This window comes from Meles meles, chromosome 4, assembly GCF_922984935.1.
Source record: "Meles meles chromosome 4, mMelMel3.1 paternal haplotype, whole genome shotgun sequence".
In the NCBI taxonomy this organism is placed as follows: Eukaryota; Metazoa; Chordata; class Mammalia; order Carnivora; family Mustelidae; genus Meles; species Meles meles.
The window spans coordinates 67,879,334-67,898,191 of record NC_060069.1 but is presented as its reverse complement, the minus strand read 5'-3'; the positions used below and the strand labels follow the sequence as shown (position 1 = coordinate 67,898,191).

The following is an 18,858-nucleotide window of genomic DNA, read 5'->3' as shown; positions in this document are numbered from 1 at the left end:
AGGACCCATACTTCTCAAACTTTGTGTTTTTCTAAGCCATGTCCTTTTGTACATCACAGACTACAAATAGTTGACTAGTTCATAAATATACTGTCTTTATTTTCTGTCTCTTTATGAAAATGGCCTGAATTAACATGTTTATAAATTTGTAGTTTCTAAGATTAAAAAGTGTATTTTTTGGATTTGGGTAATCTTAGTGCTATAAATTTTTTCCTAAATTCAGTATACATCTTTTAAGAACTGTAATGGTTTGTGTTCATATTTGTATACACTTTTCTTTTTTTAAGATTTTATTTATTTATTTGTCAGAGAGAGAGAGAGAGAGAGCATAGGCAGGCAGAGTGGCAGGCAGAGGCAGAGGGAGAAGCAGGCTCCCTGCCAAGAAAGGAGCCTGACCTGGGACTCAATCCCAGGACACTGGGATCATGACCTAAGCCGAAGGAGGCAGCCACTTAACCGGCTGAACCACCCAGGTGTCCCTGTATACATTTTTCTAATTCAGTTTTAGTTCTTCATTTTAGCAAACTTGACAGTACAACAAAGATTTAAGGAAATAGTTAATGATTTTTCTAAGGGCAAAAAAATCAGTAACATAATAGGGACTAGCGTGAATAATTTGAGTTTCTAATACATTTGATTTTGGCTGTTAACTTTTTTATGAAAACTTTTTTCATATAGACTTAATAAACCAATCCCTTGAAAAAATATTACTGACCGTATGCTAAATATCTTGTGTCAAGAGAGGGTCAGGTTGAAATTTGGGTCAATTTTTTTGATTTAGAATTTAAAATTCTATGTAATTTGTATGTTTTCAATTTTCTGTATTAATTTTAGTTTCTTTTCTTTTAGTCTTCCCTTGTGTACCAGAACGTCCTGGAATGCCATGTCCAGGAGAAGACAGTGAGTGTGTATTTACTTCATATCTTTGAATGTAGAGTTATTTATGGCATAAAGGCACAAGTGAAAGGAAATCAGAACTAGAACTTTTAGTCCATTTCATTTCTTTTCCAGTCTTCAGTCTAATTTAGGCTATCTTAGCAACTGCCTAAATTTTCTACTTTTGCCAGATGAAAATCGGGCAGTTTTTAATTACAAGTTACTGACATGAGTATCTGTTGTACATTTGAGAGGAAAATTAAGTGAATTTTAAGTCATGTTTCTTCCTGGTTTTTAATTTTGGAAATTTTCAAACCTATGGAGAAGTTGAAACAACATTGAAAACAAAGACACAAAGATATCCTTTGCCTTCATTGACCAATTATTAACATTTTCTGCGTTTGCTTTATTTCTGCATCTGTATGTGTTCACACATAGATATACATGTATATACATAAGAAACATGCTTGTTTATTTTCATTTTTTTAGTGTAACATTTGAAAGTAACATGATGCTTCCTTTCTAAGTACTTGAGCATGTGTAGTTAGAAATTGTTAGGGATTTTCTTTTGAATGTCTAGGCTGATAGTTACCATTAGTAAAAAGAACTGAAAGAGCAAACAACTATCTGGTCTGATGGAACTTAAATATGTAAACTTATTTATGGTCATAAGTTACTGCTTTTGATATTCTGTATAGCTTATTAGTTGTGGATATTACTCATTTTCATTTGTGGCTTCTGTACATATGCATGACTTTATAAGAATAGTGATAAGTATTTTCCTTTGAATTAAATGAAATAGTTTTAAACTTTAAGTTCTGTGACTTTTTTTTGAAGATTTTATTTATTTATTTGAGAGAGAAAGGGAGAGGGTGAGCACACAAGCAGGGGGGAGGGGCAGTGGAAGAAGGAGAAGCAGCCTCCTGACTGAGCAGGGAGCCTGACATGGGGCTCCATTCCAGGACCCTGGGATCATGACCTGAGCTGAAGGCAGATGCTTAACTGACTGAGCCACCCAGGCGCCCCAGTTCTGTGACTCTTCCTGCAACTTGGCGAAGAAAAATAAAAGAGACATGAATGTTTATATAGAGAGTTGAATGTACTATTTAGGAAGATGGGGAAATTTAAGGAAGTAGGTAGAACCCTAAAGCAATAGTGAAAAATGTAGGTCTGGATTCAGAGAATATTATTTTCCCAGAGTTCCAATGATGAATGGATCAAAGACTGAGCCACCCAGGTGCCCCTAGGTTAAGATATAATTAAAAAAAGCTTTCTGCTTTGGTTACTCCTATCAGAATAAATAAGTAAAAATAGGTGGCTCAGTGGGTTAAGCCGCTGCCTTCGGCTCAGGTCATGATCTCAGGGTCCTGGGATCGAGTCCCGCATCGGGCTCTCTGCTCGGCAGCGAGCCTGCTTCCCTCTCTCTCTCTCTCTGCCTGCCTGTCTACTTGTGATCTCTCTCTATCAAATAAATAAATAAAATCTTTAAAAAAAAAAAGTATCTGTATTTAAGGTTCTGTATTATGCTATCTTAAGATTTCTAATTTAGAGCATTTCAACTAGTTTTTTCTATCTTAATTTTAAATGGTAAATCCAGTGCTACATCGGCTTTAAAATATGAGTTTAGAAACCTAATGGAATCTTTCTACACTATTAACTATCACCGTGGAATGTTAATATTAATGACTAATAGGTAATATGTATAATAGTGATTGACTTAACCAAAATTACACAGGTCAACTAGATTTGGTCTTATGGAAGCTCTTAGTTTGTTTAGAAAATGTATTAATATAAAAACCTTTGGATTAAAGATTAATGGGGAGGGGCACCTGGGTGGCTCAGTTGGTTAAGCCTCTGACTCTTGATTTCCAGCTCAGGTCATGATGTGAGGGTTATGAGATCAGCCCCACTTTGGCTCAGTGCTGGGTATGAAGCCTGCTTAAGATTCTCTCTCTTCCTCTCCCTCTGCCCCTCTCCCCCCTCTTTAAAAAAAAAAAAATTAGTGGGGAAGATAATACTCTTGTGGTTGCAGAGTGTCCCCTTTAGAGCATCTATGAAAAGTAAAATGTACTTTTACAGTGAAGAGAACAAACAGTCACTGCCTTTAACAGAGTGATTGAACTGGGAGTCAACAATCTGACATTTGTGTATCTCTCTCTTTTTTTTTTTTTAGATTTTACTTATTTATTTGACAGAGAGGGAGAGAGATCACAAGTAGTCAGAGAGGCAGGCAAAGAGAGAGGGAAGTAGGCTCTCTGCTGAGCAGAGAGCCCAGTGTGGGGCTTGATCCCAGGACATGGGATCATGACCTGAGCCGAAGGCAGAGGCTTAGCCCACTGAGCCACCCAGGTACCCGACATTTGTGTATCTCTTAATGTGATACCACAAGCAATATATATCACCTGTATATTATTTTTGCCAAAAGTATTTGATACTGATTCTAATGAGGAAGCAGACAAATGCAGAATGTAGGACATAATATAAGACAACTGCCTGGACTCTTTTTTTTTTTTTAAATCAACATCACAAAGAAAAAACAGCAAATATGGCAGCATGACTGTTTCAGCCTACATTCAAGAGACAAAAAAGGTATAGCAACCAAAGGCAATGTTTGAATCTTGCTTGGATCCTGGAGAGAAAGAGAAAGCTATAAAAGATACTTTGAGGGCAAATAGGGCAATTTGCCTATGAGCTATTAGGTGAAATTGAATTAATGTTGATTTTCTAAGGCATGGTAATGGTGTTAGGGTTAAATAGCATTAGGGGAAACGCCCTTAATCTAAGGCAGTAAGCAGATACTTAGGTATTTAAGGGTGAAATGTTATGTCTGCAACTTACTTTTAAAGGATGCAGACAAAAAGAGAGGAAAGCAAATGCAGCATAATGTTAGGTATTGGTAAGTCTGCATGAAGGATTAACTATTTATTGTTCTAGGCTTTTAACTTTTCTGTGGGCTTAAAATTGTTCAAAATTAAAAGTGGGGAAAATTTTTTTAAAAGATTTTATTTATTTATTTGACAGACAGAGATCACAAGCAGGCAGAGGGGCAGGCAGAGAGAGAGGAGGGGAAGCAGGCTCCCCGCTGAGCAGAGAGCCCGATGCGATGCAGGGCTTGATCCTAGGACCCTGGGATCATGACCTGAGCCAAAGGCAGAGGCTTTAACCCACTGAGCCACCAAGTGCCCCGGAAAATCTTTTTTTTAAAAGATTTTATTTATTTTATTCTTGTAAGAGAGAGCACAAGAGAGTGAGAGGGGGTGGGGGTGGCACTGAGGGGCAGAGGGAGAAGCCCATGCAGGGTTTGATCCCAAGACCCTGAGGTCATGACCTGAGGTGAAGGCAGACGCTTACCCGACTGAGCAACCCAAGTGTGCAAAACTTGGGGGGGGGGGAATTAAAAGACAGAAAAGTTAATAGTAATTTTTAATACACTTTTGCTCCATAGGCTTTGTTTTCATTAATCCCTTGGTGAATCTATTTTATTTCTTCACTTTCAGGTTTTTATCAGAATTTTTTTTCTTAAAAAAAAAAAGTATTTGTTTCTTAAAGTGAATATCATGAAAGAAGGTCACAGACTTAATTATAAGACTTTTATTCACACTTGCTCTTTTTCCTTTTTTTTTAACGTTTTATCTCTCTTTAGAATCTATCTATCGCAGAGGTGCCCGGCGCTGGAGAAAGCTTTATTGTGCAAATGGCCACACTTTCCAAGCCAAGCGTTTCAACAGGGTAAACCTTAGTTTGTAGAATGTTAATAACGTGAGATACCTGGTTTTTTTCTCCCTGCTGTGAAAGAAAGGTAGTCTTCTTTTCCCTTTTAAAGGAGTCAGTAGGGTGACACATTCCCGTTTTGCCTGGGGCAGTATCCCTGTTATCTTGAGGTAATTTTTAATAGCATCTCCTTTCACTCTTAAAAATATCTCTGATTGAATTGTATAGTTACCTTAGCTGAAAGAAAGTTGGCTTTTTTACTATAATTCTAGATAACCAGAAATAAGCAAAGTTTATTTTGCAAACCTTTTAATGTGATTTTAACTTTCACTGTTTCAGAAATAATAATTGCAAACCATTTATCTAGCTTTTACTAAGTACCAGGTGCTTTTCCAAATGCTTGACATCTGTTGACCCATTTAATCTTTACAACAGCCTTGTGAGTTAGGTACTATATATTTCTATTTTATAGATGAAAAAGCTGAGGTGTGGGGCGGTTAAGTAACTCGCCCGAGATGACACAGCTAGTAAGTGGCAGAACCAAGGTTTGAAAGAAGTCTATTTCCAGAAGTCCTTGTGTTTAACTACTCTTGATAACTACAAAAATATGGGCCCCATTTCCATTGTAAAACCAGTGCCATGTTCTGCATTCATTCATGTAACTAAAAGCTGTGACCTGAGGTTCCCCGAATCCTTTTCCCAGCAGCACTGATACTAACTGAGCTTTGAAATGAACAAGTCACTTTAGGAATTGCTCTTCGAGAGGGCAGGGCTTTGGTTTGACCTCTGAACAATCTGGAAGGTTTATGTTTGCTTGGGAGTCCTTCCTTAGCTTTTTCTGCTGAATGCTTTTCAAGTTTAATTCACTTTTACTATTTTCAGTACTCTGAGTTTATGTGAAGAATAAAAATTCTTAAACTTATAACAGAAAACAACATGGTTGCGAATTTCACTCTTGCAAATAACGTTTTCTGTTTATTTTTCTGTGACCATCATAGCTTCAGAAAAGTTACGTTTGATGAAGGGAATTGAGTTAGAGAAGAAAGCCATTCATTTTCACTTTTTTTTTCTTTTTTGGAGAGAGAGCGAGTGAGCGAGTGCGGGTGGGAAGGGGCACAGGGAGTTGGAGAGAGAGAATCCCAAGGCAGGTTCCACAGCCAGTGCAGAGCCCAGACAGGGGTCCATCCCACCACCCTGAGATCATGCCCTGAGCCCGATCAAGAGTCAGACACTTAACTGACTAAGCCACCCAGCTGCCCCTTATTTCCACTATTTTGGCAAATGATTATGGCTTTTTATTTGCTAATAAATTGCTGTCGAATTACTCTTTCCAGCGTGCCCACTGTGCCATCTGTACTGACCGAATATGGGGACTTGGACGTCAGGGGTATAAGTGCATCAACTGCAAACTCCTGGTTCATAAGAAGTGCCACAAACTTGTCACCATCGAATGTGGGCGGCATTCTTTGCAACCGGTAAGACACAACTGTCTTTTTTTAATAGGACATTTTCAGTAACACTGCTAGGATGGAGGGCTATAATACACGGGTGGTAAGGAATCACAGTTGAGCACTGTTGTTACAGAATGTAACTTTACAGTCCAGTTGACATATTGTGGGTTTTGGAATTGTTATTAGAAATTTGTTTATGGTATGTAGCTAACTTCTTTTTTTTTTTTTTTTTTTAAGATTTTATTTATTTATTTGGCAGAGAGAGATCACAAGTTGGCAGAGAGGCAGGCAGAAAGAGAGAGAGAGAGGGAAGCAGGCTCCCCGCCGAGCAGAGAGCCCGACGCGGGACTCGATCCCAGGACCCCGAGATCACGACCTGAGCTGAAGGCAGTGGCCCAACCCACTGAGCCACCCAGGCGCCCTGTAGCTATCTTCTTGATTTAATCTGCTACAGAATCATTAGGTTAAATTAGGTAGAGGTAGGGAGAACTATTTAAGAGACTTTTTTTTTCTTCCTTAAGATAAACTTATTAGTTTGTAGCTCCCATTGTTTTAGCATCTACACTAAACAGAGATCAGGAAAGAAGAATCAGAGGCTTCATGTTTGCTATTTAAAGTGTGTGATTGGGGCGCCTGGGTGGCTCAGTGGGTTAAAGCCTCTGCCTTCCGCTCAGGTCATGATCTCAGGGTCCTGGGATCGAGCCCCGCATTGGGCTCTCTGCTCAGCAGGGAGCCTGCTTCCCCCTCTCTCTGCCTGCCTCTCCTCCTACTTGTGATCTCTGTCTGTCAAATAAATAAATATAATCTTAAAAAATAAAAATAAAAAAATGTGTGTGATTACTGGGGAGATTTTGAATTTAAAATTTTTATTTTCACTTTCTATCTTAAACATGCAGTTACAACATGTTCATTATAGGACAAAAGGGAATATAGATAAATAAAGAAAAATTACATAAAAATCCCCCATGAAATCTACTGTTTAAAGGTAATTGTCTTCTGGTGTATACCTTTCCAGAACTTTTTCTTTACAAATTTATATGCGTAGTTAAAATTTTTCCATATAGGAAATTTCTATATGGAAAATTTTTTATATGGAAAACTTTTAAATATTTTTAAGAGTCACTATAACAGTATAATAAACTTCCATATACCAGTCACCCAACTTCAGTAGGTACCAGCTCATGACCAGTCTTAGTTCAGCTGCACCCCGACCCGTGTAACCTGCTTTTATCCTATGTTATTTTGAAACAAATCTAAAAGATAAGGACTCTTTAAAAATGAAAAAGCAAATTCCTTATATCAAATATTCACCTAGGCAATGTTCAACATTCCAGTTGCCTCATAAATGTGAAAATTTTCAGTTTTCATTCTGAATCAGTATCTAAATGAAATTCATATTTGCACTTGACTAATACATGTCGTAGATATTTTCTCAACTTACTGATTCTTCCATCTCTCTCTCCCCCACCTGAAAATTTAAATGTAGAAGAAATTATGTTGTCATTTAAAGTGTTGCAGTATTTTTCTCTTTGCTTCTCTATGGTTATGTTTAAAATGTTCTCCTGTCCTTTTTATTTTCTGTGTATTATAGTTGGATCTAGAAGTTTAATTAGATTCTGGCTTTTCTTTTTCTTTTTCTTTTTCTTTTTTAAAATTTCATTTATTTGCCAGAGAGAGAGCATAAGTGGGGTTGGGGGGGAGGGGGTAGAGCAGGCAGAGGGAGAAGCAGGATCCCCGCTGAGCAAGGGAGCCTGATGCAGGACTCTATCCCAGGACCCCGGGATTATGACCTGAGCTGAAGGCAGACACTTAACCAACTGAACCACCCAGGCAGCCCCCTGGCTTTTCATTTTTGGTTTTTGTAGACTGTTTTTGAGACTGCTTCATAGAAGGTGGAGTGTTTATCAGAATGTGCTTAATGTTTGAGTCTCATTCTTTTACATACTTTTTAGCAAAAGTGAGATCATATATATACTATTCTCTAACTCCTTTTTTTCACTTAACTATATATTTTGGTCACCTTTCCGTATCTATCTAGATCCTCTTCAATTTAGGATCTAGATAATTTAGGTTCTAGATTTGGTTACATATCTATGTCATAATTTACTTAACCTGTTCCTCATGATTTTACATTTGATTTGTTTTCTACATTTTCCTGTAAAGAAAACCATAGGAAGTTTCTGGTAAATAAATCTTATTATTTCCTTAAGAATCCAGAAGTAAATTATTGGCTTAAAGGATATGCATTTTTAAAAAGATCTGGATGCAGGGGCCCCTGGGTGGCTCAGTCAGTTAAGCAACTGACTCTTGATTTTAGCTAAGGTCATGATCTCAGGATTGTGAGATTGAGGCCTGCGCTGAGTTCCACATTGGTGGCTCTTTGGTATTAGAAGTATTTAGCTAGTTCATATGAGTTCAGGAGTGAGTTTATCATTAGGGAAGTGAAAATCGCATCTTAAGGGAAAAAAAAAAGGCCAAAAATTGTGAACATAATTTATTTAGGCTCCTGTGATATTCTTGAGTATTCTTAGGTGATGGAATGACCTGTGTAAATTTATAAATGTAGAAGGAAAGAGGGAAAGGATTAGTGATTATTGATAATCATTAAATGCATTGTAAAATCCAGGAGCCTATCCAGACAGCCTTAAAATTATAACTGTGTAAGGGGTGCCTGACTGGTGCAGTCGGTAGAACGTGTGACTCTTTTTTTTTGTTTTTTTAAAGATTTTATTTATTTATTTGAGAGAGTGAACATGAACAGGCAGAAGCAGCAGAGGGAGAGGGAGAAGCAGGCTCCTCACTGAGCAAGGAACCCGATGCGGGGCTCCATCCCAAGACTCTGAGATCATGACCTGAGCCGAAGGGAGATGCTTAAACCCACTGAGCCACCCAGGTGCCCCGAGAATGTGTGACTCTTGATCTCAGAGTTGTGATTTTTGAGGCCCATGTTGGGTGTAGACATTACTTAAAAATAAAATCTTTTAAAAAAATTAAAATTGTGTTAACTAATGCTCCTTCTCAACTTTACCCTTTCTTGTTGGTATTTGTTAAACCTGGGTCCAAGATTAATGAATTAGAACATTTGGGTTTGAATTAACATTTTTCCTGAGGTTATGGGCAGTGAGTTTCTTAAGTCAGTTTCTAGAATGTATTGCTTTTCCTCATTTGGGTCACTGGCACCTTTGAGAATCTTCAGAAAAATGGGAAACCCACAAAATTTTAGATTTCTAGACTCATCTTCGGACTCAACTAAGGAACTTAGGGACTAGAGAGGCTCCCTTTGCCAGTGATGTAAAGTAAATGTGTGGAGCTCAAAGGAAGAGTAGTATAGAAGAGACACAAATCAAAGTAGATAGAAGTTCAATTTGATTTCTAATTGATGGTCTGAAGTTAGTTTTCTGTTTCTTCTGTTATCTGTGAAATGTGACTAGTGTTATCTCATTCACAGGAATATTGCATGGTTTCATATAATTAAACATAGTAGTGCAGTTTTCATTTATTAAGTTCTGTTCTTTCAAGTTTAAATTTTAATATGCTGTGTCTCGTCAAAATAATGTTTCTGAATTTATAGTGTTGCTGGGATTTAGAAAGAACCTGCTAAGTTACTGTGTCTTTGGAAATGTTTGTAGGAACCAATGATGCCCATGGACCAGTCATCCATGCATTCAGACCATGCACAGACAGGTAAGAATGACACTGGCAGGAACTGTCATTAATCAGCAAGTATCATTTAAAGACTTCTTTAGGTGACTCTTTAACTTAAGCTTGAAACCAGTTATGTTCTTCCCAAATAAAAGTTAGCCCCATTTTGCAGTGATACTCTCAGTCACAATATTTAACATATACCTTTGGCATTTTAAGAAGACAACTATGTAAACTACAATAAAGGACTCTTTTCTCTGATTCAGATCAATTTCTTCTGAGACTTTTTTTTAAATTGAGCAACCTAGCTTTTTCAATAATGAAAACGCATACTGTTTTTGTGGGTCATGTTGATTCTTCAGGTGATCTGTTTTTATTAAAAGCTTTATTATCAGAAGTAGAAATTATGTAAAAGATACAGTATAGAAAATTCAAAAAAGATTATGTGCTCTTACAGAACCTTAAATATATATCTGTGAAATTTAGAGAGCAATTAATTGGGCAGAGCATACTGATCTTGGATGAATCAAGAAAGGGAAGGTGAGGGGGTTTTTCTGGAAGGACAGAATGTACTTTCTTGTTCATACAAGAAGCTGGTTATATGAAACATGGGCACCTTTTTTTTTTTTTTTTTTTGTGGCCTGAAGTAGCTTTAAGGAATAGGAACCGAGAGTTCAATCTTTGTCAGTTCTTTACTTGACCTATGTCATATGGTAGTTAGGAACATTTTAAGTATGAAAGAAGTGAAGATTAAAAACCAAACACCCCCTTACTCTGTGCCTTAGTCATACTGAAATAACTGAATAAAGTTTATGGAGTCACCCTTATAGAAGGGACTGATTAATTTGTGAAGAAGAGAAATTTTTTTTTTAAGATTTTATTTATTTATTTGACAGACAGAGATCACAAGTAGGCAGAGAAGCAGGCAGAGAGAGAGGAAGGGAAGCAGGCTCCCTGCTGAGCAGAGAGCCAGATGGGGGGCTCGATCCCAGGACCCTGAGATCATGACCTGAGCCGAAGGCAGAGGCCTTAACCCACTGAGCCACCCAGGTGCCCCAAAGAGTAATATTTTTAAAATGCCAAAAATATTTGTTAAAATCAGTACTTGGTTGCAGTTGTTTCTCGCTCTCCACTCTCATTAAAGATTAGGATTTAAGTCATAAATACATATAGCTTATTACTAGTTGGACAGATACTCAATTTTAAATAATGCAAACTTATTCGAAAATAAAAACTTAAATCAAATCATGACAACATTTTAAGTCAAACTCAGTTAATGGGTGCTATGTTTTCTCCTTTTTCTTTTTTTTCCCCATGTTTGGGATTGGGTTTTCAGTAATTCCATATAATCCTTCAAGTCATGAGAGTTTGGACCAAGTTGGTGAAGAAAAGGAGGTAAGATAATTAGTTTTATTGTACGTTACATCATCAGCTTTTTAATAAGACTCGACAGTTAAAAAAAAAATGACAATTAACTTGCTTAGATTTTTAAATCATAATGGTAAAAATGCAGAAATGATGTTTAATGATGCCAGAGTTTTATTCTGATTTAATCTAATCATTTCGTTTAAATTAAATATTATGAGATATGTTCTTTTTTTAACAGGAGAAAATAAAATTCAATAGCATACAGGGATAACTTATTTCTTTTTAAGATAGCAGAACCTGTAAAGTATAATTAGGAATGATGTTTAGAATACTTGGTAGTATTGATAAGACACATTATAAATCCTACCATTTTATGGGCTAATTGTTTATTTAAAGTATAAATGATTGAGCATCTTGACTGCTACTATTTTTTCTATTAAACATCTTATCAGCTTTTAAAGCAATAGGTTTTTAATTAAAATGATAATTTTTTTGAAAAACTTACAGTAAAAAAGATTTATCATGCCTCACACCTTCCACTCCCACTTTGACTTCTGAGAGGCAACTCTTTTTAATCATTTCTAGTTGTGCCTATAATACTTATAACTCAGTTTTTCAGTTTTCCAACTTTATATATTTTAGGCCATAAAGGTTTAGTTCACAGTACCTCCCCCTTTTCCCTTCTCTTTCCAGTGTTTGATAGGTGCATTATGTTTCACTCTCCCTTACCTTTAAAAAAGCCCTAACTTTTTACCATGGAAAATGTAATTAAAGGTAAACAGGGTAGTATAACAAAGCCCCTGTATCCATTACCCAGATAAAACAGTTATCAGTGTATGGCCGGTGTTGTTCTGTCTACCTACTTCCTTTGCTCCTGCATTATCTTGAAATACATCTGTTGATTACATATTTAATCTCATATCTTAGTTTTTTGTTCTATGTAAGTCAATAACCTTGACTCTCCTTTAGCCATTCCTTCTCTTTCGTCCAGTTTTCCTCTTTTATGTGCATATTTATTTTTACATTGCCAAGGTTGTTAACGTTTACGATCTGTTCTGCAACCACAACTACATCTTCCATATTTTGTTCACAGGTTGAATGAATCATTCAAAGGAGGAAATTCCTAATAATAAGGAATGAATTCTCTATTCTTCTAATACCATGAATTGCTAATATTTATTTCTTTTCAATCCTTGACGCTTTTACAGCTTTTTGTTCTTTTTGGAGTTTCTGTTTATTGGTATTTATTGGTTTGTTTGTTTACCAAAGACTCATTTGCTTGTATCCTCAAGAGTTTTATTTCATTTTTTTAATATTTTATTGATTTATTTAACAGAGAGACAGAGAGATCACAAGTAGGCAGAGAGGCAGGCAGAGACGGGTGGCGGGGGTGGGGGGGTGTTGTGCGGGAAGTAGGCTCCCCGCTGAGCAGAGAGCCCAGATGTGGGGCTCGATCTCAGGACCCTGAGATCATGACCTGAGCTGAAGGCAGAGGTTTAACCTACTGAGCCACCCAGGTGCCCCTCCTCAAGAGTTTTAATATTTTTTTAAGATTTTTTCTTATAAGTAACAGTCTATTGCACATCTTTTTTTTTTTTAAGAGGTTTTTTGGGGTTTTTGTTTTGTTTTGTTTTTTAAGATTTTATTTATTTATTTTACCAAGAGAGAGACACAGACAAAGAGAGAACACAAGTCGGGGAGCAGCAGAGGCAGAGGGAGAAGCAGGCTTCCTGATGCACAGAGAGCCCGATGCGGGCTTGATCCCAGGACCTCGGGATCATGACCTGAGCCGAAGGCAGACGCTTAATGACGGAGCCTCTCTGGCGCCACTTTTTAAGACTTCTTATCATACAGTGAAGTATGCAAATCATGACTTTATAGCTAAATGAGTTTTCATATACTGTGTAATGATCACCCTGACCAAGAAATAGGATCTACTAATATTCCAGAAGCTCATGTACTTTCTTCTAGTCACTAACACCCCCTCCTCAGTATAAGTGACCGTTGTCTTAATATCAGAGATTAGTGTTGCTTTTTCCCCATACTTTATACGAATGGATTCATACAGTATGTATTTTTCTGTGTCTGGCTTCTTTCGCTCAGTATTGTGTTTATGAGATTCTGTCATGTTTCATGTAGTAGTATTTCATTTATGTTCAATTTATCTGTTCTACTATTGATTCCCCCCAATTGGGATTGGTACGATATACTGTTATGAACACTCTTATAAGTGTAGTTTGGCACACATATATAAAGGTTTCTGTTAGGTATATAATTAAGAGTGGAATTCCTGAGTCACATTTAACTGAACTTTAGTAGATAATTCCAAACAGTTTTGCAAAGTGCTTTTATCGTTTTATACTTTCACCAGTAACGTGTGAGTTTGATTGCTTCACAAATCTTTGTCAGCACTTTGTATGGTCCTTTTAATTTTAGTGAATCTGTTGAATGTGTAGTGGTAGCTCATTATAGTTTTTTAATGTGCATTTCCTTGCACAACTTTTCATATATTTATTGGCCATTTGGGTAGTATCTTTAGTTAGGTGTCTTTTTTTTTTAAATGAGTGGTCTTTGCTGTGTTGATTTATAGGAGTTCTTTGTAATTTCTTGACATTATTAGCCTTTTATCGGTTATATATTGAAAATATATTCTCCCACTCTATGGCTAGTATTTTCACTCTGTTAATGGCATCTTTTGATGAATAGATATTCTTGATTTTTAAGGTAGTGAAATACATTCACCTTTTCCTTTTTGGTACTGCTTTTGGGCCTTTTTTTTTTTTTTTTTTTTTTTAATTTGACAGAGAGAGAGAGATTACAAGTAGGCAGAGAGGCAGGCGGGGGTTGGCGGGGGAGGCAGGCACGCAGAGAGCCCGATGCGGGGCTCGATCCCAGGACTCTGAGATCTTGCCCTGAGCCAAAGACAGAGGCTTAACCCACTGAGCCACCCAGGCGTTTTGGGTGGCCTTTTGAAATCTGTTTTTCCCAACGCTATTGAAAATATTGAAAAGGCTAAACCTTCCCCCGTTACTCTGCAAAGCTATCTCTTCATCAGTTATATGCTCATGACATGATCTAATTCTGGATTCGCTCTTATTTTTTGTCGTTTTATTATTAGTGGGTATTGTGCTTCATGGTCACTATAGCTTTATAATAAGTCTATTAGTAAAATTCGTCTGCTTTGCTGTCTGGGGATCATCTTGGCTACTTTTCCTGGCTTTTTGCATTTCCATGTAAATTTTAGAATCAGCTTGCTGGTTTCCACAAAAATCAAGCAAATAAACCAAACCAATCAATACACTTTCAGAAAAAGTGACATCTTTACAATATGAAATCTTCAAACTATGAGCATGATATATTCCTTCACTTATTTAGGTGTTTAAAGTCTGTCAATGTTTTATAGTTTTCGGAGTCCTTGAACTATAGGTATTGGATGTAAATGCTATTATTTTATTTTATTTATTTATTTATTTTTAAGATTTTATTCATTTATTTGACAGACAGAGATCACAAGTAGGCAGAGAGGCAAGCAGAGAGAGAAGCGGGGGAAGCAGGCTCCCTGCTGAGCAAAGAGCCTGATGCAGGGCTCGATCCCAGGACCCTGAGATCATGACCTGAGCTGAAGGCAGAGGCTTAACCCGCTGAGCCACCCAGGCACCCCTGTTTATTTATTTTTAAAATTTTATTTATTTTTAAAATTTTATTTATTATTATTAATTTATTTATTATTAACACAAAATAACAACAGTATTTCTGTTTAATACTGTTATCTAGAAATAAGGTTTTTTCCTAAATTGCCTTGTATCCTGACGCTTTGCTAAGTTTACCTCTTAGTTCTGATAGGTTAATTATAGATACCTTTATATTTTCAATATGTGTGATCATCTTATCAATGAGTAATAGTGTCATTCCTTTCTTTTCAAATCTTACAGACTTGTAGCTTTCTTACCTTATTGAATTAGCAAGGACCTCTACAGATGACCAAAATGATGTTGAAAAAAAGTGGTGACCAGCTATTCTTATATTCTATTCTATATCTCTTATTCTATATCTTATTCTATATCTCTTATTCTATATCTCTTATTCTATATCTCGAGGAAATCTAGTATTTCATCAATAAGTTTGATGTTTGCTCTAGGTTTTTATTTTATAGCTATCCCTTATCAAAATGAGGGAGTTTGTCTCTGTTTCTAGTCTGCTAAGATTTTTCTCTTTATCATGACAAGATAGTGAATTTTGTCAAAAACATTTTATGACATTTGTGGAGTTGATCCTATGTAAACTTCATTAATTTTCAATTGTTAAATCCATTTTTCATTTCTGGAATAAACTCCACGTGTCATGATATTTAATTCTTTTATATATTGGTGGATCTGATTTGCCAATATTTAGTTTAGGTTTTGTTTTTTATTTTTATTTTATTTTATTTTTATTTCTAAATATTAATGGGAGTCATTGACCTGTAATTTCCCTGTTTTAAATTAGATTGTCAAGTTTTGGTGTCATAAAATGATTTTGGAATTTTTTGTATTCCTAGGAAGAATTCCTGTAAGACTGCATTATTTCTTATGTATTTGAAAAAGTTCATCAGAAAAGCACTCTGGGTTTGGAGTTTTCTTTGTCGGAAGGTTTTTTTTTTCTTAAGATTTTATTTATTTATTTGACAGAGATCACAAGTGGGCAGAGAGGCAGGCAGAGAGAGGGAGAAGCAGGGTCCCCGCTGAGCAGAGAGCCCAATGCGGGGCTTGATCCCAGGACCCTGAGATCATGACCTGAGCCAAAGGCAGAGGCTTTAACCCACTGAGCCACCCTGGCACCCCAGTGTGGGAAGGATTTTAATTCTAGTTTATGTCTGAATAGATCTGGGACAATTTAGATATCTCTATTTTGTCTTGTTTGTGTTATTCTTGGGAATTTGTTGAGCCTAAATTCTCAGATTTATTGACATGAAGTTGCCCATTTCTGAGAATATGAAATGACATCCTTTTTTATTCCTGATAAAATTTGTTGTCCATTCCCTTTTTCTTCATCATTCTTGCCAGGGGGTATCAATTTATTAGTCTTTTCAGAGAATTAACGTTTGGCTCTTCTCTTTTGAATGCTTATTTACTATTATAGTGCATTGGTTTCTCCCCTATCTCTTTATGCTTTTTTGTCATTCACTTTAAAATATAGATATATATATTTTTAAGATTTTTTATTTATTTATTTGACAGACAGAGATCACAAGTAGGCAGAGATGCAAGCAAGGATGGGTGGAGGGAAGCAGGCTCCCTGCTGAGTAAGAGCCCGATGCGGGGCTCGATCCCAGAACCCTGGGACCGTGACCTGAGCTGAAGGCAGAGGCTTAACCCACTGAGCTACCCAGGTGCCCTCACTTTAAAATATATCTTAATCTCTATTATGATTTCTTCTTTGGTCAGAGCATTATTTTCAAGTATACTGGTTTTTACATATTTGGAAAAAAAATGGGGGGGGGAATTTTTTAGCTTCTAACTTAATTCCTCTATAAATCAGAAAATGTGTTGTGTGTGATCTCTGTCCTTTGAATTGTTTTGAAATTTGCTTGAAGGCTAAGTTACATATACATTGGTATATGTTCCATACATATTTCCTAATACAGTATGTTTTGTAGTTATTGAGTATGGTGTTCTGTACAGGTCATTTAGGTCAAGATTATTAACAATGTTATTCCATTTCTATTGCCTCACTGACTGTTCTTTCTCAACCACAAGGTTACATTGTGGATATGTCTGTTCCTTGTTTGTTTTGTTAGCTTTTGCTTTATATATTTTGAGGCCATGTTATTGAATACATACAAATTTAGAATCATAATACTTCTATTGGATTAACACTTTTTCATCATGATATATCCCTTTCTGTTGTTAGTACTGCTTTTTACCTTAAAATTCTTATGTTAGGTAATTGCTATGTAACAAATAATCCCAAATTTAGTGACTTAAAACAGCAAGATTTATTATGTCATAGTTTCTATGGGTCAGGTATCCAAACATGACTTATCTGGGTCCTTTGCCTCAGAATCACATATAGGCTACAATCAAGGTGCTAGCAAGGACTGTTATTACCTCAAAGCTTGACTGGGGAAGACGTTGCTTCCATACTTACCTGATTGTTGATAGGATTCGGTCCTTGCCACATGGGCCTCTCTGTAAGACAGTTTATAACAAAGTAGCTTACTTTATTTCATCGGACAAGTAAGCCTAAGATCCAGAGAGCATGAATGCTAGCAGAACAGAACTCAGTCTTTTGTACCTAATCTCAGAAGTGACATCCTATTGCTTTTGCATTATTTTTTTAATTACAAGCAAGTCATTATATCCAGCCCATACTCAAGGGGAGGGGATAACACAAAGGCATGAATACTAGCTGGTGGGAATCATTGGGGGACATCTCAGAAGTCAGCCTACCACAGAAGGCTACAATTACTTTGTCTTATATTGGTTTAGCTACAGCTGTCTTTTGGTTAGGATCATGACCTGAGCTGAAGGCAAATGTCTAACCTACTGAGCCACCCAGGCGCCCCTGTACTAGTGTTTTAAAATAGTCTTTATTAGGTTTATCCACATTTTATTCTTTTTGTTCTGCATTCCTTCCTGTATGTCTGTCCTTCCGTATGAGATTCTCTTTCTTCTTGAAGAACTCAGTATTTCCTTTAGTGAGAGGCTACTAGTGATGGACTTCTTTAGTTTGTGTTTGTCTGAAAATGTTTTTATTTCCCTTTTATTTTGAAGGCTATTTTTGTTGATAAGCAGAGTATTTAGATCCTTTGATGGTGATATACCACTGGTTTCTGCTTCTGCCTTGTTATTGATTCTATGAAAGTGTTGTGCTTTTGTTCCATGTCATTCTCTTTTACAGTTTCCAGTTAACCACATTTAAAGTCTGTAGATTGCCTTATCTTCTTAACATTCTGTGCTTTCTTAATCTGCTCTAATCTGATTTCTTTCACTCCTCTTTATCCTTATTACCACATCAGATTTTTATTTCTAGATTTTTGTAAACGACCCTTCTCTTGAAATATCACTTTCCTTCAGTTTTCATAATACTTTTTTTTTTCTGATTTGTACTTGTTTTTCTTAAAATTTGCTCTTTGCTTTTCTTGATTTTATTCACTTGAGAAAATTCATACGTAATTTTTATGGGTACATCTGTTGATTGCATGCAGAGGATTTTGCATGTATGTTAAAAAAAGATTATCTTCCAGTCTTCTCTATGAATTACCAGAAGCCTAAGTTTCTAGCTGTAAATGAATTATAAGGCTAATTTTGTTATTCCAAAGGAGCCTTGGTACTGTGTAGAAAAAAATATTTTCCACTTGTTAAGCTGTCTCATGCTTGTTTTCTGTCTATAGCTTCTAAAAGTGTCTCTGTCGTCCCATTAGTTCAGATGTCATATATCAAGCTTCCAGTAGACTCTTTAATCTTGATATCCCATTGTAGCTTGTATCTTCAGGATGAAAAACCAAGCCTATTATCTCAATAACTCTGTCAATCTTATCCTGTGTGCACACTTTTTTTTTCTGTCAGTAGTACCTCCAATCTCCAGGTCATCAAAGTTAGTGTCATTTTTAAAATTCATGTATCTTCATTGCCTCCAGACCCAAATTTTATCAGATCTTAAGATACCCTTTAACACTTCTCAGATTTCAACTTCTTGTGACTGTCCCTCTGACCTCAATTCATGAATTGATCCTACGTCCTGTGTAGTTAGATTATATCATTTGGAATGATGTAAGAAAAGAATTATTAAGAACTTAGAAGATATTTTAAAATCATCTTAGGTATAACCA

The 18,858-nt window shown here is 36.3% G+C and overlaps 1 protein-coding gene across 2 annotated transcripts in view; it reads left to right on the top strand.

Moving 5' to 3' along the window:
• The window catches only part of PRKCI (protein kinase C iota), a 68,189-nt gene that overhangs the window by 30,888 nt on the left and 18,443 nt on the right, over positions 1-18,858 (top strand). For both annotated transcript variants that reach the window (XM_046003156.1, XM_046003157.1), the window contains exons 4-8: positions 850-900; positions 4,520-4,605; positions 5,922-6,062; positions 9,668-9,722; positions 11,017-11,075. In XM_046003156.1, the coding sequence (XP_045859112.1) occupies positions 850-900; positions 4,520-4,605; positions 5,922-6,062; positions 9,668-9,722; positions 11,017-11,075 (392 nt within the window). The remainder of the gene's footprint in view (positions 1-849; positions 901-4,519; positions 4,606-5,921; positions 6,063-9,667; positions 9,723-11,016; positions 11,076-18,858) is intronic.